Source organism: Meriones unguiculatus, chromosome 10 (genome assembly GCF_030254825.1).
Source record: "Meriones unguiculatus strain TT.TT164.6M chromosome 10, Bangor_MerUng_6.1, whole genome shotgun sequence".
NCBI classification, from domain to species: domain Eukaryota; kingdom Metazoa; phylum Chordata; class Mammalia; order Rodentia; family Muridae; genus Meriones; species Meriones unguiculatus.
In genome coordinates, this window is record NC_083358.1 from 47,918,002 (window position 1) to 47,941,486 (window position 23,485).

General features: G+C 37.3%; 1 protein-coding gene across 10 annotated transcripts in view; it reads left to right on the top strand.

Moving 5' to 3' along the window:
• Positions 1 to 23,485, top strand: part of Lrrc7 (leucine rich repeat containing 7) — a 688,618-nt gene that overhangs the window by 367,985 nt on the left and 297,148 nt on the right. For all 10 annotated transcript variants that reach the window (XM_060392421.1, XM_060392420.1, XM_060392426.1 and 7 more), the window contains 2 exons: positions 9,310 to 9,388; positions 21,188 to 21,277. In XM_060392421.1, coding sequence (XP_060248404.1) covers positions 9,310 to 9,388; positions 21,188 to 21,277 — 169 coding nt within the window. The remainder of the gene's footprint in view (positions 1 to 9,309; positions 9,389 to 21,187; positions 21,278 to 23,485) is intronic.

Sequence of the window (23,485 nt, forward strand, 5' to 3'; positions counted from 1 at the left end):
CTTTTTTTTGCTTTCTCAGTAATTACTCTTGTTCCCTAATTGAACGCAGTGATGCAAGGGAAGCAAGCACCATCAATCCTAATGTATAGTGCATCCATTACCCTCTGTCTTGCTGGTTTTGTGTTCATTTTACACAAACTAGTGTTGTCTGAAAAGAGAGAGCTACAACTGGAAAAAATGCTTCTAAAAGATACAATAGTAGGACTTTTTTTTTTTTTTTAAAGTTGGTTATTGATGAGAAAAGACCCAGCCCATTGTGGGTGGTACCATTCTTCAGCTGGTGGTCCTGAGTGCTATAAGAAAGCAAATTCGGCTGAACAAACCGTGATGAGTAAGCCAGTAAAACCCAACTGTTCATTGTCTTTGTATAAGCTCCTGACTCTAAGTTTCTGCTCTTTTTGAGTTTCTATCCTGACTTCCTTCAAACATGCAAGTATAAGCTAAATTAGCATTTTCCTCCATACTTGCTTTTGGTCATGTTGTTTCATCACAGAAACAGAAACCCTAAGTCACCCACACATGTGAATTCAATGGTGAAATAGAATCTGTGTAAATCGGAGATGAATACAGTTCATGATAGTGTGATCTCTGAATAAACAGTCTAAGTCTGAGTGTAGCTAATTCATGGCCATAGTAGAGTAATTGTTTTATACAGTGAAATTAGATAATAAATGATAAGGTTTAATTAGTCAGTAATTTCAAGTTTGATTGTTGATTTGTCACAGCCTCTTAAAGACAATGACACCATTATATAAGGATTTTAATGAAAATGAATTAATTTGAAAATGCTTCCTAATTATTGAACAATTAAGTGATTTTTTTTCTCTCATCCTCTAACACTTATTTCTATATACGAACGGTTGTGAGCAGCAGCATGGTGGGCAAAATCACTATCGTTAGTGATAATAAGAGGCAATCATGGTTGAAGGGTTATTATGTATGTTAGTGATGTGCTAATTATTCCACCCCTTCCTGAAGCACTCATGAAACATGAGGTAAATCAACTCTCCATCTGCCGGAAGAAAGAGAAATGCTCTGTTCCAGACTCACAGTAGGAAACAGTTAACAGATTTTTTTAAAATCTTGAAGCATTTGAGGATATTGAAAGAGAAAGAAGAACCCTGATGTCTGTGCTGTAAGTTCTCAGGGAAGTTACCTTGGGGTATGTGTTATGGAAAAAAGGTCAACATGCGACCATAATCAATATGCTGTCCTTGTGGGCACCCTGCCCTATAAAATTTCTTGCCTCAACAGCATTGCTTCCTAACTTATTAAAAACCAGAGTCTCTTTTGCTCCATTAAATAACGTCATGGCAATGAAAAAGAAAGGTGCTTCTCCTGTCACCTGCACAGCCCAGCACTAGGCCTTTAAACTTGGATATCTTTGCAGGGAAATCTGAAACACATCAGCAGCACTCAGTCAAGTTCTGCAACTAATACAAGGACAAGAAGAATGCCAACCCTTCATCCTCTGACGTCCATTCTGGATTCTGTCAGCTAATTACTAGGATGCCCAAGGGTACAGCAGGGCCTTTTTAAAAACATATGATTAATAAATTCCCCATGGTTTGTACCTTACAAATAATTTGAAGAGAATGAAATTGAGCTTGTGTGAGCCACTTTGAGTCCTCACAACCATGCAGCACTCATTGTCCTTTGTGAACCTAATGTTTCCCTCAGAGCCTTCTGTCAAAATATAGGTGGAGAGAATGCTCAGTGAAGCAGTCTACTGAAAATAGAGAATTGAAATAATATTAAATACAAAATAATATGAAGTAATTCATTTCCTAAAATTCTCTCTCAAAATCCCTGTTCTTGGAGTAAAGAAAGGGAACACAGAATCAGTGCCAACCAATGTGTTTTGATCATGTCACATGTGTTCCTCTATAAACAAAGGTCAAAGTCATAAAAGCTGTACAGAATTTTCCCAAGACACATCCCTGACACAAATTCATTCTATGATTGTATCCAATTACTGATAACTTTACCAGTTTTATTCTGTGATTGTATCCAATTGCTGATTGTATCCAATTACTGATAACTTCACCAGAATTTGGTTTTATTCTTGTAAAGCTACTGAGACAGGCAGGCTCTCACAAATAACCCGTACCCCGCCCCCCAGGCCTGGTCCCTGAGTCCATCTTTCTTCTCCATGGAAGGAGAGCACAAAGCACCCCCAGATGCTTCTCCAGTTCACTTTGACCTTTCGGAACACTACAAACTGCCTTCTGAAGTCTCCTTGTCAGTTCTCACCCCATGGAGTCTAGACTCTTGCTCTGTGAGCCACATATCCTTAGTAACCTTCTATGAACACTAATATATAAAACAAATTCAAACTGTTTCTTCTTATATATCAAAATTTTAATTTGTTAGTAATAATTGTTGCAAAATAGTTTCTAAATATCTTCCTTAAACAACTCTAATTGATCAATTTAAGTTTCTAGTGCTAGCATGAGTTCCTCCGTGTCTCAGAACTAACTTTTATAAGAATAAAGAGCATGTTGGCTACAACAAACAGGACTGGTCAGTGGGAAGAGTACTGAGGTTACTCTGTGGTTCTCCATCTACTCTCCTCTGGCAAGACAGCAGTTCTGATTTCTTCTTGCTGACTTGCTGAAGAGAGTAACTTTGCATCAGATTCTGTACAGATTGCCCTGTCCTAAGCACTACATTGATGCATATGTGTAGCTAGAAATTATATCCCACACTAGATAAAATCCTAAATTTCCTGACAGTATGTGAGATGTGCTGATTTCAGATCCTGGCCTTCCACTGAATCATAGTTGATTTGTTAATCTTTTTTTTTTTTTAATTCTAGAGAATGGAATAATGTGCATATAGCATGTTTCTCTATATATTTCATCTTTTTTTCCTCAGAGTCTAATCCAACTTTTTTAGCATAAAAGTAGGCTGCTGTGTTCTTCTCAAAATAAAAATACCTATTTCAAGGATTAATAACAAGATGTAGTTAAAAATGTTTTATTAGCTATGCTTCCATTGTTGCTTTTTCCCTAGTATTTAGCACTTATACCACAGAGTATACTATTTGGTATGTTTGTATGCAATTCAGAAAACATAATCATTCAGTATACATCACCTGTAATTGTATAATTTATTTGTGCAAAAATTTACAAGTAAGAAATGCTTCTTATAAATTTAAAGGGACACTAAATCATTAAGTTTGGCATTTATAAATTCTGTCGTACTTTGTTTGTTTGAAAAGAGATAATTATCCTTTTCATCTTAATATAGGTAATTAAAATCTACATCTTCCATAAAAAAATCACGTGTTTCTTTTCATGTCTTAGTTCAATGCTTCAAGCTATTGATGTGAAATATAATTTATAGGAATTTTAATAAACACTTCTCAAGCTGTCATATTGTTACAGAAACCACCTAGGAAATTAAACAGTAATGAATCTCAATGTCAACTATATCATAATCTTCCTACATCAGTCTCTACTAGCTGCTGTCTTCTTTAACTCTGTCAATGGTCATTCAAGTTCTGTGGTTAGTTATCAATATGTTCTTTTGTGGATCTTCTTAACACCCTGTCCCTAGTCAACACCTATAGTTCATCAAAACTACAAGCCTGGCTGAATTCATTTCTCTGAGTATTATTGAATGGAAGTTAGGGAGAACTAATCACACATGCGAGTATCACAGAATTCACAATCACAGTCCAAACTGCAGCCTTTTGCTCTTTAGCAGACATTTCTCCATACTGTTGTGGTGACTAGGTCAGCTCCACCTCCAAAACTGTGACTTGTGATTTCCGTGTTCACTGTGCTAAGCATGAGCCATTGATAAATGTGACCCTCTCAAAAGATATTTCCCTTTTCCATCCAACCTCTTCCCTATGCTCCCTGATTGCTACGTGTAGGTACAGGAAAGTCAGTCCTGTTTTCTCCCTTACTGTTGGGACACAAGCTGTCTCCCCACTGTTGGGCCACACTCTTTTGCCTGCCCCCAGACCATGACGATAGCTCTCCAGACTCTGCACTGTATCATCGAGATTATTTGTGATTATTCAATTCAGAATACATATGTACTACTATTTGTTCAGAACTAACTCAAAAACACAAAGCTTCCTGCTCTCCACCTGTCTCATTCGCTGGACTAGCTTTAGAAAAGTGGTTTCTGTATTATCTGTATAGACTTTCTCTCCATCCAAATCTCATTCTTTAATCTTTATTACTTCTCTCCTACAGGTCTCTTAAAGGTCACAGCAAGCAGGCTTTTACCTTACCAAGTGCGATGGCAATTCATGATTCTCTTTTGATGATCTATCAGCATCTTCTGGATTAGTTCTTATCATCAACTAGAAACCTCTTCTCCATTTGAATTATAGGGCTCAATGCTTTCATTTTGTCCAATATCTTACTGGACCTCTTGTTTGGTTTGCTATGTTAATTCTTGCTCATTTTGAAGGGCATCACAGCTTAACTTTTGTCATCTTCATTGTCTTCTAAACTGATTCCATCAGTGCTGATATCTCTTTTATAGTTTAAATATTATGTATATACTGAACTTGCATTTCTTTTTATTTTATTATTTATTTCCATCTGTGTGTCTGTCTGTGTGTGTGTGTGTGTGTGTGTGTGTGTGTGTGTGTCTATGTGTGTGTGTCTATGTATCTGTGTGTCTGTGTTGGCCTGCAGAGACCTGAAGAGTCAGATCCCCCTGGAGTCAGAGGTACAAGTATTTGTAAGCTGTCTGATATAAGCGCTAGAAACTGAACTTGGGTTCTCTGAAAAACAGTACGTGCTCTAAAGTGCTAAGCCATTTCTCTAGCCCTGAATTGCCAACCCTGAAAACAGTCTGGCACTCTCACTTACACTCAAAGTTTATAAGCAAAAGCTTTCTCCTGAGTTTTCCTGCTGAGCTCCAACCAGTAGTTATATAATGCCCACAGTACAACTCTATCTTCTATCAAACTTACTCTATATACCATATTCCCATCAGAGCAGAAAGTAGTCCCATCACTCAAGTCACCAGCCATGTGTCCTGGGGTCATCCTTTTTTATCTAATATCTAAGTAATTTTGTGATGCTCCTCACTGCTAAAACACAGTGTATGTTTACATTTACATATATGTTTATTGTGTGCATTCGCCTGATAAAATACAAGCTCCACAAATAGAAAGAATTTCCTATCTTTTCCAAACTGTCTCCTCAAAGTTCAGCACTTCCCAATACAGAATACACAACTCAGTAAAACCTGTTTAATGCGTGACTAACTCTTCTTCAGAAACTTAAGCAGCCTTACAAGGCCACAGAGGAAAACAAGGCAGCCAGTCCTGATGAGACTTGATAGGCTAGGGTCAGATGGAAGGGGAGGAGGACCTTCCCTTACAGTGAACTTGGAGAAGGGCATGGGAGGGGATAAGGGAGGAAAGGTGGAGTTGGAAGGAGATGAAGGAGGGAGCTACAATAGGGATACAAAGTGAATAAACTGTAATTTATAAAAATATAAATAAATTTTAAAAAGGGCAAAAAAGAATGAAAGGAAAAAAAGAAAACAGATTCTTTAACTCATAACTATGCAATGTACAGTGGTGTTTTGCTTTGTTTTGTTTTGTTGGTTTTTTCTGTTGTTGTTGTTTTCTTCTAGTTTCATTTAATTTTAGATGTAATACAGCTAAAACAATAGGCAGTGCCAGGCACAGTAGCACTGCTTGTAATCCCAGCACTCTGAGAGGCAGAGGCAAGTGGACCTCTGTGAGTTTGAGGCCAGCTTGTTTTACAAAGTAAGTCCAGAACTGCCAAGACTACACAGAAAAACCCTGTCAAGAAGAAGAAGAAGAAGAAGAAGAAGAAGAAGAAGAAGAAGAAGAAGAAGAAGAAGAAGAAGAAGAAGAGGGAGAGGGAGAGGGAGAGGGAGAGGGAGAGGGAGAGGGAGAGGGAGAGGGAGAGGGAGAGGGAGAGGGAGAGGGAGAGGGAGAGGGAGAGGGAGAGGGAGAGGGAGAGGGAGAGGGAGAGGGAGAGGGAGAGGGAGAGGGAGAGGGAGAGGGAGAGGGAGAGGGAGAGGGAGAGGGAGAGGGAGAGGGAGAGGGAGAGGGAGAGGGAGAAGGAGAAGGAGAAGGAGAAGGAGAAGAAGAAGAAGAAGAAGAAGAAGAAGAAGAAGAAGAAGAAGAAGAAGAAGAAGAAGAAGAAGAAGAAGAAGAAGAGGGCTTAAAATAGTTAAATAAATCTTCATGCAAATTCTAGAATTTAAATTTCTATGAAGATGGTATTTAGACCTGGGTTTGGCTGAAAAATTAGACAGGGACAGGGAAACCTTATAACAAAAACAGCAAAGTAAACATCAGGAAAGTGAGATGGAAGGACAACTTTCATGTCACAGAAATCTCACAGTTGGGTTTTCCTTTGAGTGGTGTCTATTTATAGGCTCAAAAAATCAGAGTTCTATTGTTGTTAAGCTCAGAGCTTAGTAATGATGAGACTCCATTTGAGTTCCAAACTTAACTTCTGTACAAAAAGAAATACTTCTTTTCATACTTGGATATATATTTAAAGCCAATTTAAAGCTAAACACAGATTTTAATGACATGATTTTTGTGCCCTTTCTTACTTCAGAAGCTTTTTTATCATTAAAGAAAGCTGAAAACTACTTTTAACTGCAAGCTTACAAGCTTCTATAAGGAAATGGAGACAAAATGAACATATAAAACTCTGAGTTTATCTCCCCAGTGTCCACTTAAAAAGCTACCTATAGGCACATGCTATGATTCCAGAGCACTGATGAGGTGGAGATAGGAAAGGACCTCAGGTCTGGCCAAATAGCTGAGTTTCAGGGTCAGTAGTAGACCCTTTCTCAAAAACTAAGATGAAGAAAGATTAGAGAAGACACTCAAAGTGAATCTCTGGCTTAATGGCGAGTGTACCCACGCAAACAGGTACATATGTGTCATTCTTGCACACACATGAGCCTAGTAAGATAATGTGGCTTTCATTTGGATTATCCTGTCTGCTTCAGATAAAGTAAAAGAATTTTTTATTCACCTAAAGTAATTATCATCTCGGAGGCTTACTACCTCTGTCTGCTAGCCTCCATATAATCTAACCTAGGCCTAGAATATTTTCAGCCTCTGAGACTTACTGCTGAATAAGTTCACCTTTCTCACTCTTTCTGAACACTCACTGGCTGGTTCATCTCAGCTTTTTTGGCTCAAACTCCTGTTCAACCTGAATGATTCAAACTGGCTTCTCTAAGCTTCTGACTGAATTGCTCTGATGACCTCAAACTAAATCTAGCAATATGTCCTAATTTTCTGGCTCATTCTCATTCTCTGGCATTATGTCTTCACGTGTGTCTATCTTATTCTCTCTATCTCTTTCTAAACTGTGGCTGGCTGATTCAGTTAACTTGTCCTGACTCTGAACTCCTCTCCAAGATGGCTGATTCAACTAGATAATCTCAGTTCTGACTGAACTGCTCTACTTGGCCTCAAACTAACTCTAGCAATATATTCTAATCTTCTGGCTCCTTCTCATTCTCTGACTTATTCTGTCCTCACCTGTGTCTAGCTTGTTCTTTCTCTGCAACCTGTCTCTATAAAATTCTCCCAATAAAACTGCCTTCTCTCTCCTCTCTGCACTGCACTCTCCTAAGTTACCTTTTCCTATTTGTTTACATGAGAATTGGGCGTAGCCTATTCTGTCAAATCTTTCTCTGATTTATCACTTTTCCCGCCTCTCAATTAGACCTCACTTTCAAACATGGCTTCCTTCTACAAGCCATATTAACCTTCATTGTTTAGGATTTGAGGTGTGTACTAACAGTGTGTCTGTACTACAGCCAGATCACACAGACCTAGAAGGTCTTTGGATGTGATCAGAGTACCCATGTTGCTGGATTAAAACTCCTCTACAATATAGGAACACAAAACTAAAAGCACCAAATTGAGCCTCCTAACCTGACATTTATTCATGATTCTCTGCCTCCCTTCCTCATGCCAGGTAAGAATGACAAATTGATTAATCTTGGATGTTTTTCTTCACTTATACATTCTGTTTCCTGGTAGAAGAATGAGCAAGCATGATGGTCAAATGGAGACACAGAAAGCAGAATATGTACAAAGAATGAAGAGCCCTAATAAGTAACAGAAAGGTTCTTTCTCAATAATAAAGAATTGAGAGCAAAGACTTTCTTTTGAGGGTTCATGTAGTCCCAGTTGTCCTGGAATTACTATGTAGCCAAGGATGATCTTCCTGTCTCCACCTCCCAAGTTCACTAGGAAAGTAGGCATGTATTGCTACACCTCATGTATGTAGTGCTGGGAGTCAAGCTAAGGTCTTTCTGCACTCCAGCAAAGACTTTGCCAACAGAGCTACAACCCCAGTCCAAAGCAGGAATATTAAATGTGTTCAAGCATCATATTTTTAATATGGGAAGTTCAAAGAACAAAATTAATCAGATGTAGCAGTTAAGTTCTTTATTGTATCTATCTTCTTAAAGTAATTAATAATTTGTGTATACAGTTTTGATTAATTCTGTGATTTAAAAGGTTTGTGTCTAGGCTGCTGTGAGTTTAGAAAGCATGAATTTAGTTTGCCTTTTGTGATTAATTTTGTGAACACAGCAAGTTAGATTTTGTGCTACATTTATTGAGAAAATTTATTGGTAAAGCATCAACATAACATCCTTGTTTGGAGTAGGAATAATAATCAATGTCATTTTCTATTTGTGAATAATAAAACTGCCTATTTTTAAAAGCAAACATACCATTCTGTCTATCAAATACAATGCCCTATATAATTTGTGACCAAAGAACGTTCTAATATGAGGTTGCTTTTATTATGAGACCAGTTCAGCCTAACTCTGAAACCAGCCTAAACATAACAAGAATGCCCAGAGATTCCCAGAAGTAAACTTGGGGTATTCTCGCAGACGAGCTCATTTGGTTTCACGATTTCAGCTGAACAACAGAGGTTGGCACATTAGATGTGTGGTGCTGTTTTTACACTCAAAACCTTTGTAACAAATTATGTCAAGACACTTTTTATTTTTCATTCCTTAGAGTTAGTAAAGAGATAAATACAGCTGCCCTTAATTTTACATGCAGCTTCTAGCTATTAATATCCTAAAGTATTAACATTTAATTTTATTAGGAAAATTATAGTACACCTGCCTTTTGCATGGTTTTAATGTATCCAGTTATCACCTCCGCTTGAATATTTGCTCTACATGGAGTTTAGATTCAAAACTTGTAGTTTTAATGGTTTATTTTCACTGTAGAAACCAGAGCTTCAACAACCTTGCTGGGATATTTTCATAAACTCATATCACTGTTTTTTAACCTTTTAGGTGTACAAGAATTTCCAGAAAACATAAAGTGCTGTAAGTGTTTAACCATTATTGAAGCCAGTGTCAATCCCATTTCTAAGTGAGTATAAATGACTAAATTTTACTTATATTTTTATTTGTATTTCCATTGGCTTATAGTGTGCCTAGCTAGAACTTTGATGATAATAGTTTTCAATGTAACATCAATTGTCATATTTAATAGAATAATAAGAGCTCAGAATTTAATTAAAATGAGTAAAAGCATTGTGAATGTGAAGAAAGACCCAACTGGCACAATATAGCATTACTTTTAGCAACCATAGCATTGGTTTTCTGTAGTTCTCAGCAGTATCCCATGGATGAGAATCAAAATCAAGGAAATAGTTATTACTTGCAGTCATGGCAAGAAATTAGCATCAAGGACTCCATGGAAGTTCAAAACAATGGAAGTTTTAAAGGTGCCAAAGAATGATTTAATAGTTGAATGTCCTCATCAAAGAAATTTGCTCTAACTACAAATAAGAAGTGCTTGGGTCCTAAAGATAACAGGAAGAGTAAATGAAAAAGCTTAAATGTATAGTAAATGTGGAGATGTGAATGAAAAAGATGTTGACATCATAAAATGGTGTTTGTGGTTCAAGATCTATTAGTTAAAAAATATCATGGGAAAATTAAACTCAACTTGTGGCTATGTTGCTGACTCAAATATTTTCTGGAGTGAGAGGTCTGTAAAATTAATCATTAACAGGTTAGTTAGATAAGTCCAGATCCTGAACATTCAGATAAAATGGAAGTAGAACTAAAATCCAGAAAGACTACTGACATCTTAGTAGTACTTGAGAGAGATTGGAGCAGAGTGGTCCTGGAGTGCAGAGAGAGTTGGCATCTTAATTGCATGAAGCTGGCAGCAAAGTCCTTCAGGACTTTGTCTAATTGGGTAGAGGTGACTGTAGTGCTTAATGGAGGGAGTGTTTTCAAAAGATACAAAGAGGCTGCTCAAAGCTTTACACCAGAGAACACAACAGAGATAGAAATATACAGTGAGTGACTTATCTGAGAAGCAACAAAAAAAAATGTGATACATCACACAATATGATGTGGTTCAAAATCACTTTCCTACCTCAAAATACAAAAAGGAAGGGAAAAATAAATACAGGCCTTGACAATAGTTCCCCAACTCTACATTAAATGCATTTTTCTCCACATGTCAACATAATGGATTCCATTAGCCTCTCATACAAGACTGCAAACATTCCCTTAAGCCACACAGCCCAGGGTGAATGAAAAGCAAGGCTGCTAAGTATATTATTTGTTTTTTGGTTTTCTTTATTTCCTTGACTTTAATATGTTGTCTTGTTTAGTGATTGCAGCAAGGTTTTTAGGGTAGAAGCCAGATTAAAAATTACATCACTTTACATCATTTTAAGATTTTAAAAATTACATCATTTTAAGATTTCAAACAGGCAGGACACTAGAAAATTATCACAGTAGGCAAGCCTTCCTAACTGACCAAAAATCTCCATTAAAAGAGATGAAGCCTGATCATATTACTCACTTTGTGTTCCAAAGCCTCATGAAATAATAGTGGCTTAGTAGAGGACCTGTGTTTAGGACCACTGAAACAATGAAAGAAGGTTCTGGAAGAAAAACTGGAAGAATTTTTCAATCATGATCATTTGATTTAGTGGGATCAGAAGGAAGAGGAGGAGGACCTCCCTTATCAGTGGACTGGGGGAGGAGCACCGATGGGGAAAAGGGAGGGAGGCTAGGATTGGGAGGGGAGGGGGGGAACTACAGGGAGGATACAAAGTGAATAAACTGTAATTAATAAAAGTAAAAATAATTAAAAAAGACTTTCTGGGAAAAAAAAAGAATTTAAAATCCAGTTTTATCATAGCCATTTCCAAATTTGTTTTATATATTTAACTCTGTAAAACATTTTAAATGACATATTTTATCAAAAACACTTAACACTTTAAATATAAAACAGTCTGAGAGTGCATAAAAACACAGTCAAGAAGCCTTACCAGGCCACAGAGAAGGACAATTTAGCCAGTCCTGATGAGACCTGATAGACTAGGGTCAGAGGGAAGGGGAGGAGGACCTGCCCTATCAGTGGACTGGGGGAAGGGCATAGAAGAAGAAGAGGAAGGGTTAGATTGGGAGGGGATGGGGAAAGGGGTTACAACTGGGATACAAAGTGAATAAACTGTAATTAATAAAAATAAAATTAAAATTAAAAAACACAGTCAATAGAAAAATAAATTTAAGTTGTGTGTCCATTTTCAAAGTCAGACTTTTCTTTTAAGTTATGTAAGTAAAATCTGCTCATTTTTGTCGCAACTGAGTAAACTTTGGCAGATGGTTAGTCACAAACTATAATCACTATAAATAATTTCAGTATCCTGAGAACTCTCTTAGCCCAGCTGTCTTTCCCAGAATGCCTTGTGAATGGCTGGGGTCTGTGTCTGTTTTTGCTCATCTTACTGGCTGTCTCTTTGTCCACGTGCCAGCCTCTTTATTGTTAAGATCATCCCGTTGCAGAGAGATCACAGGACCCCTGTGTGCATTGATGGGAGCTGAGCACTGCTGATAGAGACTACATGCGGACATCTGAGAGACTGAGGCTGGTGTTGCTTGTGTTTCTTAATGCCTAGGATAATTCAATGGGGAGTACAGAATTCATATCCTTGAGCCTAAAAGAAACTTACAAGTTTTTGCAAACGGTGGCTGTTTCTTTGCCATCAACTACTGCTAGCAGCTCTCATTTGTGCATTTTAGTCAGTATGGTAGATGAGCTGTCTCCTTGTGGTTTTAATTTACATTTATAATGTCCAATCAGCATATTTCTCTGCATATTAATTAAAGGTATTGTTTCTTTGCCAGTGATTCAATTTTTTCGTTTTTCCTTGACTTGCCTTTTAAATACTGAATTTTAAGTTATTTTCAGATTCCAGGGGCAGTATGATTCCCACTTCTGTGGTTTGCTCCTTCACACTCTAAATACTGCCCTCATGGAGAGGCTTTTATGATGTCCTGTTTAATAACATGCATCCTAGCTTCCTGTCTAAAAATGTTTTCTCAAGTTCAGGGTCTTGCTGATTTCTCTGAAGCTTTTCTCTGGAGCTTTTGTAGCTCCGGCTTTCCCTTTGCCTTATGATTCTCACCAGAACTAACCTCTGCAAATCACAGGAGCTTAAAGGCCGTGAGGCTTTTCTCTGATGTCCAAATATCTAATTGCTTCAGATCAGTTTTTGAAAATGGTAACCATCCTGAATAGGGTTACCATTGAAAACTTATTGGTTGTACATGTTTGGACCATTTGTGCCTTCTGTTATGTCACACCAACCTCTATGCCTATCTTCACACCACTGATACTCCCTCAATTACTATGGCTGCATTATAAATCATGAAGTCAGGTAATATGAGCCCTCACTAAGTTTATTCTTTATCATTACTATGCAAGTTACACTGGAGTCGCCATGCCTTTGGGATCTAGTTTGCAAAGTGCTCATTTTATTGGGTGTTGAGTTTGGTCAAATCTGATTTCTAAGATCTGTGATGACTTGGCTTTCTTCCTTTAATTTTATAACAATTCACATTGTTCAATGTTTCCTGTCAATCATGCTTGCCAGGAAGAAACTCTATTTAGTCATAAAATATTTATGCTATATTTATGCTATATTGCTCTTTTTTACTAACATCTACTAATGCTTTGTCTTTGATTTGTCGTTTGATTTCCTGAGATATACCTATCAGATACTGCTACTAATTTCTTTGTCTAGATTGTTATCAAGGTAAACCTGGTTTCATGAAGTAAATTGTGAAATGTTCTCTTCAGTTTCCTGCAGTAATTTGCATAGATTTAGTTCTATCTCTTTATTAAACCTTGGTGGTCTTTACTGGAGCAGCTATTTGGTCTGGAGTTTCCATTACAGCCTTTCCTTTAGAGCTAGCAAGTTATCCAAACCAGCTATTTCTTCTTCAGTAACTGTTTTCAGGAATCTGTGCACTTTGCACAAGCCATACCTTGCTGTTTTCAGTATGTTTTTCTTGGTCCTTAACTGTTTCAATTTCAATAGGTCTGGTGTTATTTTCTCTTTCATCACCGGCTTTAAGTCCTAGTGTTTGGCTTGATCACTCTGACTACCAATTTATCAGTTTTATTGCTATTTTCAAAGACAGATTTCCTTTTATTGATTTTTCTGCATTGATTTTTTTAAATTTTCAGTGAGAATTTTATGAAATAATAAGTGATGAAAACACTGGAAACATAAAAGTTACACTGCTTAGAGTCACTACTTTGCTTTGCCATCAGTGAACATAATCAAAGCATACTTGAAAATAACTTCTGGGTGCAAAATCAGAGCCCAGCATTTACTGATAAGCCTCACCTCTGTAGCCTCTAACTGCATAACTTCATTTTAGTTTCCACAGCGATCCCACTAAGATGTCACTGTTATTGCCTTTTACCATAATAAATAACTAAAAATATTATTTAAATCACTGGTTCTTTTCACTATGAAGCATGTTTGCTACAAATCAAAGATATATTTTCAACTCTTAAGAATATTCAAAATCTGATTGGGAGATGGGCCAGTAGAAGCGCTTCTTGTGCAGGAATGAGGCCCTGACTTCAAATCATAGAGGTTGTATGTGCCTATAACTCCAAGTTTGGGGACCAGAAGCATGTAGATGCTAAAAGCTCTCTGACTGACCAGACTGGCAAATGAAGAGCTTCAGGCTCAGGAAAAGACCATACTCCAAAAGAATAGAATGGAAAGTGATGCCTTCCTCTGACCTCTGCATGTGTGCTCATGGGCATGCACACACACACAACATACACATAAAACAGAAATGAGATAATAAATACTCAGAGATCAGTAACAAGGAAGCTATTATGGATGTGAAGGCCGCACAGTATCGGCTCTGCTTCTTGTGGTGTTTGTCACAGGACACAATTAATGTCAACCTCTCTTTCACTTATACAGATGTCTGAATATGCTCTATAAATTACTTAGCTACTGTTTAAATAATAAAATTACAAAAATAATTATCAATAAAAGGAGAAATAAGTACATTTTTAGTTAAAACAATTTTTCTTATTGTTAAAAAATGAGAATTTTTTTCTTTTTGAATTTTATTTTTATTAATTACAGTTTATTCTCTTTGTATCCCAGCTGTAGCCCCCTTCACCACCCCCTCCCAATCCCATCCTCCCTCCCTCTTCTTCTCCTATGCCCTTCCCCCAGTCCAATGGTAGGGAGGTCCTCCTCCCCTTCCATCTGGCCCTAGTCTATCAGGTCTCATCAGGAGTGGCTGCATTGTCTTCCTCTGTGGTCTGGTAAGGCTGCTCCCCCCTCAGGTGGAGGTGATCAAAGAGCCAGCCACTAAGTACATGTCAGAGATAGTCCCTATTCCTATTACTATGGAACCCTCTTGGACACTGAGCTGCCATGGGCTACATCTGTGCAGGGGTTCTAGGCTATCTCCACGCATGATCCTTGTTTGGAGTATCAGTCTCAGAAAAGACCCCTGTGCCCAGAATTTTTGGCATATGCTGAGACTCATTGCCAAATTTTGGGCAGAGTGCAAGGAATCCTATGAAAGAAGGGGGAGACAGAAAGACCAAGAGGGGACAGGAGCTCCACAAGGAGAAAATATTGTTTAACCAGGTGAAATGCAAATCATGACTGTTTAAAAGAGGTGGGTTTGCAATTAACTTTTCTATTACTTTTCCAATTGTCTTGTAATATAATAATTTCATAATTTAAAGCTATGTAAATTAAAGTATATATAAAATGTCTTCCCAATTAGAGAAGTTTTACATTGACTTTTTAATTACAACATATAAAACTTACTTCAATGGGCTTACCCTTTCTATTACAGGTCTAAAAATAAAGCACACTTAGCTTCTAAAAACAAAACACACAATAAAAAATAGAAAGGCTGAAGCAAAGTTGTCTGCAGTCAATCTTAAAATTCTTGTTCCAGTAATGAAAATAAGCAGTTATAAAAAGTATTCAAAGCAGTTTTAGTTAATAAGAGAAGAAATATGACTGTTACTTCATGGTTCTCACCATGGAACAAACAATCATTTGACGGTGGAGGCTTGCCTTAGGAGGTGGTGCTAAAATTACTACTTATAAGCAAGGAAACTGAGTACGAGGAAGTGAAGTTATATTCAAAGGTTGTGCAGATATTAGCTGAACTGCAGTTCAAAACCAAGACTTCTGGCTCCAGGGCTAACAGTCTAGTCCTGCATGTCACAGTGTCTCTGCATGACTAAGTATGAATCTGCAGTGGTTCATCCTGTGCTGTGGGGAGAATGTATACATTTAATTCAAGAAATTAAACAAATGTTTATGGAGCATAATTGTTTAATTTTTTAACACTTTATTTTTAACAAATCAGCCAACTATGGAAAACCATCAAGTTATTTAAAGAGAGTGAAATCATTTTACTATCAAAGGCTTCTTACTGTATATGATATGGGCTTCCACTGAAAGTTTGGATGCTAATGACAACCCATGAAAGCCATCTTACCCCCTTATAGTTTCTCAGGCATTCTGATGAATACATTAGGACTCAGTGGTAGGGTTACTCTTTTAGAAGCTACAGTTGTGCCATAAAGTTATCAAAAGACAAACATCTTAAGTAAATTTACTTATGACACATATCACCTAGATACCACATAACCCACTTATTACCTATGTTTTTTTATTATAATTTGGCTAAGATCAAGTGTAGTATCTATGTTTTTACAGTACAGCACTTATCCTTATCCTAAAATGCCATGTGATATATCCTAGCTAACACTAAGAATTTTTCAATGTTGCTACAAGCAATTGCTAGAAGCTTCCTGCTAGATACATGAGAACTTTGTGAGGAAAATGAGAAGATACTAATTTTCAATCTCATGTAGAGTAATTATTCAGTAAATTATTATTGAAGTTAATTAGAATAAAAATGCAGTCCTGGTAAATACATCACACCACAACAACCTCCACAACTCTGTTTTACATAGAAAACCACATGAGAAACATTATCACATATATGTATAACTAGGCTGAAAATAATATTATGTTGTATACTGTTTTTTTCATACAATTTGTGTTTGTCAGTACAAGTTTTCATTTTAAGTAAGCTTCAGATGGTCAATTTTTAAACCTAAGGGAAATTCTCTATCTTTATTAGTTTCAAAGTTGTGCAAACATTGCCACAGAAATGGTAGAAAAGCAAATTCTTGATCAGAGTGAAAAATAAGAGGCAGTTTAATGCCCACCTTTGGAGAGAGGACTGAGGAAGGCCCACACCTCAAATTGTCCCAAAACTAGAAACTTTGGGTTATCAGTGTTTTGTTTGTTGTTTGTTTGTTAGCAGTGAGTTTTCCTCTCTAGTTTATTTAGACAGGATCTTGCTGTGTATCCCAGGATAACTTGAATTCACAATCCTTCTGTCTCACCCCATACACAAGTTTGAATATTTATTACAGCAATGCACCTCTACTCTCAGCTGGAAGTGACTTTTGAGGTAAATTGTCAGGTTCTTCACTTTTACATGTGTTTGTGGCTCTTTAGTTCTCTAAAGTTATAATTAATTCCTTTTATGATATCCAAGAAGGACAGTGGCTAAATCTCATTAGAAATGTGTTTAACATCTGTGTCACTGCCAGGAAACTGTCATGTAGTAGGCATGCAACTTCAGGTACATGGAAAAGAAGACATGAAGAACAGTCACTATGCATGCAGGTGCTTTCTGTGCTTCTTTGTTGTGGACATTCAAACCCTCTAAGTGCAGTTCCCTACAGATATTCTCAAATGTTGATTCCCAACATTTTCCCAGGAACTCACTTTGAACTCAGTGTCTATTCGTCTGGGATCTCTACTCGTTTCTACACTATAAAGTCCCCATTGTATCTCCTTCCCCTTTCCAATTTTCGTGATTTCAACTTTCCCAAAGAGTAAACTTATGGAAATATTCTCCTGGAAGCTATATCTAAAAACAAGCCCACTCTAAAATCCATGCTGGTGCAAGATAGCTATAGAATGAAATAACCAATATAAAATTAGTGTGTGATAATGTGTAAAGATTCACTATCAATCAATATCAACCTATTGTGTATAAAGTTACAGCCAGGTCTGGTGTAACATGATAGTAACCCTAGTATTAGTGAGACCGGGGCAGGAGGATTGATTTGAGTTTGAAATCAGCTTGAGCTATATAGTGAATTCAAGGACAGTCTGGGATGTATAGCCAGACACTGTCTGGGTGGGGAGTAGTGCAGAGCACTGGCTGGGTGGGTAAAGCATTTGACCTACAAACCTGGCATTTTGAGTTCAATCAACAGACTCCACTCTGACATCTACATATACTGTGGGATGGCCAATCACAAGAAACAATAATAATAAGAATTTTTTTCTTTTTTTACTGATTTATTATTTATTACAATTAATTCTTTGTATCCTGGCTGTAGCCCCCACCCTCATCTCCTCCTGTCCTGCCTTCCCTCCCTCTTTTAGCCCAATGACCCTTTGCTAGCCCACTAATAGGGGAAGTCCTCCTTCCCTTCTATCTGCTCCTATCCTATCAAGTCTCATCAGGACTGGCTGCATCATCTTCCTCTGTGATCTGGCAAGGCTGCACCCGTCCCCCCAGGAGGAGGTGATCAAAGAGCTGGCCACTGATTTCATGACAGAGACGGCCCTTGCTCACCTTACTAGGGTACCTACATGGAGACTGAGCTGCCTATGGTCTAGTTCTGAGCAGGAGGTCTAGGTTCTCTCCATGCACGGTTCTTGGTTGGTGCATCAGTCTCTGCAGGACCCCACGGGCCAGATTTTTTTGGCTCTGTTGCTCTCCTTGTGGAGCTTCTGTCCCCTCCAGCTCTCTCTATCTCCCCCTTCTTCCATAAGATTCCCTGCACTATGCCCAAAGTTTAGCTATGAGTCTCAGCATCTGCTTAGATACCCTTCTAGGTAGAGTCTTTCAGAGGCCGTCTGTGATAGGATCCAATTCCCTGTCTTCTTCCACTTCTGATGTCTATACTGTTTGCCCTTCTGAATAAGGGTTAAGCAATAATAGCGATTTTTAATTTATTAAAATAATAAATTACATTTGTTTTGAAAAAGTTTTTTTCTATGAATAAAAAATAAAAAGCAGAAGACCTGAAAGTGGAAGAAAGACTGTTAAGGGGAAAAGGGAGGTAGAAGTAGGAGAGGAGCAAACAGAATCTGTAGCTAACACTTGCATATAAGGAGATGCTGCTGTGAAGCCCGCCCATCTGCATAAACAGTGTACTAATAAAAAGGCAATAAAAGAAAATTATTTCCAAGAAGGGACTTCTGTGTTTAATTTGGTTTGACAAGAAGCAGGTGTTAGGGTGAATGTAGACAAAATATACTGGCAACAGTCCCAGGAAATGCAAATCAAGCATTCAGGATCTATCCTGGACTTGGTCTCATGGGTATGCTTCAGGGGCATAAAATTCTACAGAGTTGTAGACCAGGAAGATGAGTAAGTGAGCTATTTCTCTCCTGCTCCACAGTAGCTGAGAACAACCCCTAGGGTATTCTGAAGCCCTGACTGAAGACACCATCCTGTAGAGGACCTTGTCCAGTTCAATGTACACAAAGCCACAGAGTAGAAGTCAGGGCAGAAATATAGGAAAATACCCAAAATAAATAAACATGTTTTCCACAGAATATTAAATCAAAATCTGACTATAAGTGAATTGAAATTATCACTGTGTTAATAAGAAATAAAATATATTATTATTTTACATTACCAAGTTTTAAAATGATATGAAAAAAAAAAAAACTAATGAAACCAAGAGTCAACAAGGACTCAGAGAGGGGCTGGAGAGAGGCTCTTGCAGAAGCCCCAGGTTCTATTCTTTAAAAGACTCTGGTTTTAGGGAATCAGACCCTCCCCCCTTCTGACCTCATCAAGTACACAGTGTACTGGCATACATGAGGACAAAACAACGACATATATGAAATTAAGAAAAAAAAACACAGAAAAAGAAGCTCTTATATAGATGCTTTGGGTTATAAATGGATGAGGCTATGAATAAAATTTAACTATACTTAGTAAATTTAAATTTTCATTCCTTACAACTCATTACTGTTGCTTTCAGGAAGGCATTTATGCAACCTCTAGTGAAGGAGCATTAGAGTATGTGTTCAAATAACTTCATAGAAGCAACGTTTATGACCACAAAGAGAAAACCTGAAAATAGAAATCCTTCGCTTACAGGAGAATGTGCTAAACTAGATGTGCTGTGTCTGCATGATGGCAGGGCTTTCTAAGACAGACTGCCCAAATGAATACATTTGGAAAAAATGTAAAGCTAGTTTTTAAAAGCCTCGGAAAATATAAACAGTATGATTTGATTTCTATAACATGCAAAAACTTTTTTTAGTGAGCTAACCAATTACACTGTAAAAGTCTTTTAAAAAAATAAAATAATGAACATTTAAGAATTTGTAAGGTAGGCCAGGAATGGTGGTACTAAATCTCTGTGAGTTCAAGGCCAGCCTGGTCTACATAAAGAGTTCCAGGACAGACAAGGCTATACAATAGAGAGAAAAACTGGACGATGTGGTCATGAAAGGTTACTGGTGGCTTCCACGGAGCTAGGTGTTTTCTTTATTCTGCTGTGTGTGAACATGTATTCTTTCACAGAAAGAAAACATTTTGTAATAAAGTGTGAGCAGAAGAGAAACAATGAGAGGAAACCCAGGTGCCATGTTCCCACAGTGGGATAGGGAACACGCAGGAGAAGCAAAGGGAAATCTGCCAGTGATGACAATGGTTGATAGGCAGCTTGAGATGCAGAGCAAAGGGCAGAGGAGGCTTCTGACAGCAGGCCACAAGCTCCAGAGTATCAGACTTCAATGAGTACAAACAGCTGTACACAATGATGTCAGCAGTCACTACAGAAAAGATGGTCATGAGGTGAGGAAAAGAAAACTCAGAAATGTTTAGAACAAAGTTCAGGCTAGACTATAGATAAAGCAACACTTTTTTCTCTTGTTTTTTGAGACAGTTTCTCTGTGTAGCCATGGCTGGCCTTGAACTGAAAGTGATCCACCTGCCTCAGCCTCCCTGAGTGCTCGGATTAAAGTTATGTGCCACCATGCCTGCCTCTAGACAAAGACATTAAAGTGTTAAAATAGAAATGCAGTTGCAGGAAAAATACAGTTTTGTTCCATGAACAGTTTTCCTGGAGAATATTTTAACTAAACAAACAATAAAGAAACTATTTAATGTTTCAAGTAATTACTTCATCTAATTTCTAAAATTTTTCATGTTTCAGTGTTACTTACAGCCACTATGATTCTGCTCAAATACCTTCCCAGTGTTCTTGCTTATCTTTAGTTAACAGGATTGAAGACCAGTTTTGCATTTATACGCACATGATAAGCTAGCATTCGAGAGACCATTAGAGTGGGAGATTGTTCAGTTCCTTTTCACATGGAGCAAGCTTCACCATCATGGTGAGAATTTGTAGGAAACTGTTAATGACTGACTGAATTAGTTAAGTGTCAAAAGGTCCTTGACTGTCTTGAAGTGATTGTTCTTGTGGGAAGGGCCTGTTCATCTTAAAGTCACATGGTCATTCAGCTGAGATTTCCCTAAGAATGTCTCATATGCTGCAGAAGGTGCAAACAATTGTATGAGATTCCAGCTCTCAACAACATCAGTGTCAGCGCAGGAGAGTGGTGTTGTTATGAGGGCATCATTTATGTTAGCAGCAGGTAAAAGTTTTTAAACTTCCAGCTGTAACTGTATGTTTGATAAATTCTTCCATTCTTTTTTTTTTCATCTCTAAGATTTATTTTGATGTTTCTATAGCAACATTGATACAGTGACCAAAACTTTAACTCCTTTTTAGACTACCTGATGGCTTCACACAGCTTCTTAACCTGACCCAGCTCTACCTGAATGACGCCTTCCTTGAATTTCTTCCAGCTAATTTTGGAAGGTAAGGATAAAAGATATTGCCTGTGTAATCTCATTTTACCTCTGCCAAGTGCTTCATCAGTGTCAAGATGTAAGTGACAGGGCTGATGACAATTTAGCCTCATTAGTGTACAATAAATGTTAATTAAATATTCTATAATAATTAACATAAAATATCTTTTCACATAATATTATCATAAAATAATTTTTAGCTGAGTTAAAGTTAAATATGAAAAAGAAAGCCATACAATATGAGCAAATTCAGGAGGCGGTTTATGCTCTTAGGTTGCAAAATTCTTTTATAGTCAGGGAAGCAAAGGATAGCATTATAAATATATGGATAGACTTAGCCAGCAAAATAGTTTTCAAATAGAATAAGTCATAAAACATAACAAAAATGTTTTCATTGTATATGAAAACAACATCCTTAACATGTAAATTCCTTACAAATGAAGATGAAGGCCATGATGTTGGGAGGTATTGTATGGCTGCAGAGGTAGCTTGTGACAAAATTTAAATAAATAGTGAATACAGGAGAAATGTCTGTCTTCACAAGTATCTGATACAATACAAAATAAAATGACAACAGAGGACTTAACTTGTCCTAGCTTTTGAAACCAGCTTATACAACTGAGGGTAGTAGTACATGCTTAAAGAACTTCAAAAATAGAAGAAAGAAAGAAAGAAAGAAAGAAAGAAAGAAAGAAAGAAAGAAAGAAAGAAAAAATAAGAAAGAAAAAGAAAAGAAAGCCATTGCCTATAAATTTATTACTAGAAATGTTGTGTTCACCTTTGGATTTTGTAGACAAAAAATTACATTTTTTACTGTTGACAAAATGAAGACTGGGAAATAGGAGCTTGGCTGACTCAACTGTGGTGCTCCTATGTGACAGTGCTATGCAGAAACCGATGCTTTTGTAAGAAAGCACTCTCACCCTAGATAAGGCTAGGAAGGTACCATGCCAAAATATAATAACCGTTTTCCCATATAAATGCATGATATAAAAGGCTAAAATTCTAATTTCATTTCAAATTTCGTTTTCATTTTGTTTCAATATCTTCCAAGGGTATTTTCTTGTATAACATATGTGTCATAAAAAACAAAGACATTCTAAACTCATTGTCAGCTTTGGTTGATAGTTTTTGAAATTGTGCAAATGATTAACTGGGTGTAATTCAGCAACTGCCTCTTGACAAAGGTGAGAAGAATATTGGGTGGCATGGTGAAGTCACTTTAAATACAGTGACCTCCTTTCTATGCTGCAAATGCCCCAGACTCCATCATTTCTATGGAAGAAGATACCACAGCATCTTAAACCATACACATGAGAGAAATTACAAGTCGTGGACTTATAAAAGAGTGTTTCCCCAGCTCCATGTACCCTTGTACACTAGAACTATCCTTTGGGCATCAACTACAGCACAATGTGCTTTAGAATTAACAAATCATAAAATACACCCTAAGATACTTTTTGTCATGATTTTTTGTTATAATTTCTCTTTTAAATATTCCTAAAATGAGTATGAGGTTTAAGCCAAGAGGACACTAATACTAATAACAGAACTACTTTGAATTAGAATTTAAATTTTGTGTAAGTTGCCAAAATATGCTATGTTTAATAGCATGTTTACTTATAATAATTCATAATATAAGCAGTTTTTCAGCCTTCAGCTAGGTGGTTTGAGAAAGGATGCTCAAATATTCTTTCAACCAGAAACTTTGTTTTCTTAAAACACAGAATAGCTGTCTCTGTCAAGAACTCTCTTACATGCTTTTCAATCACTTCCCCTTGGTGGGGCTGCCGGGCAAGACCACTGTCATAGAGGATGTACTCACTCCTGATACCACAAGACATGCTGGGATTGGGTAGGTGTGGGGGTGCTCCCCTTTCCTGAGGTGGGGAGTAGGGGGTATATAGGAAAGAGTGAAGGAGGATGGGACCAGGAGGGGGGGCGGGCTACAACTGGCATGTAGAGTGAATAAATAAATAAAATTTAAAAATTAAAAACAAAAAAAAAAAAACAACACAGAATAGGTCTCAACAATTAAAATTTTGGAAAATCTAGTTGGTATTGGTTTTACAGTAGCTCTATGCAAAACAAGCACAAGGCTCAGTCCAGGCAGGTATACACATGTATACACTGCATACAAAATGTATAGCATGCATCACACCATTATGTCATCAAGTGGTACCCAAGCAGCAAGAAAGGTGAAAGCAGCAGCATTCTC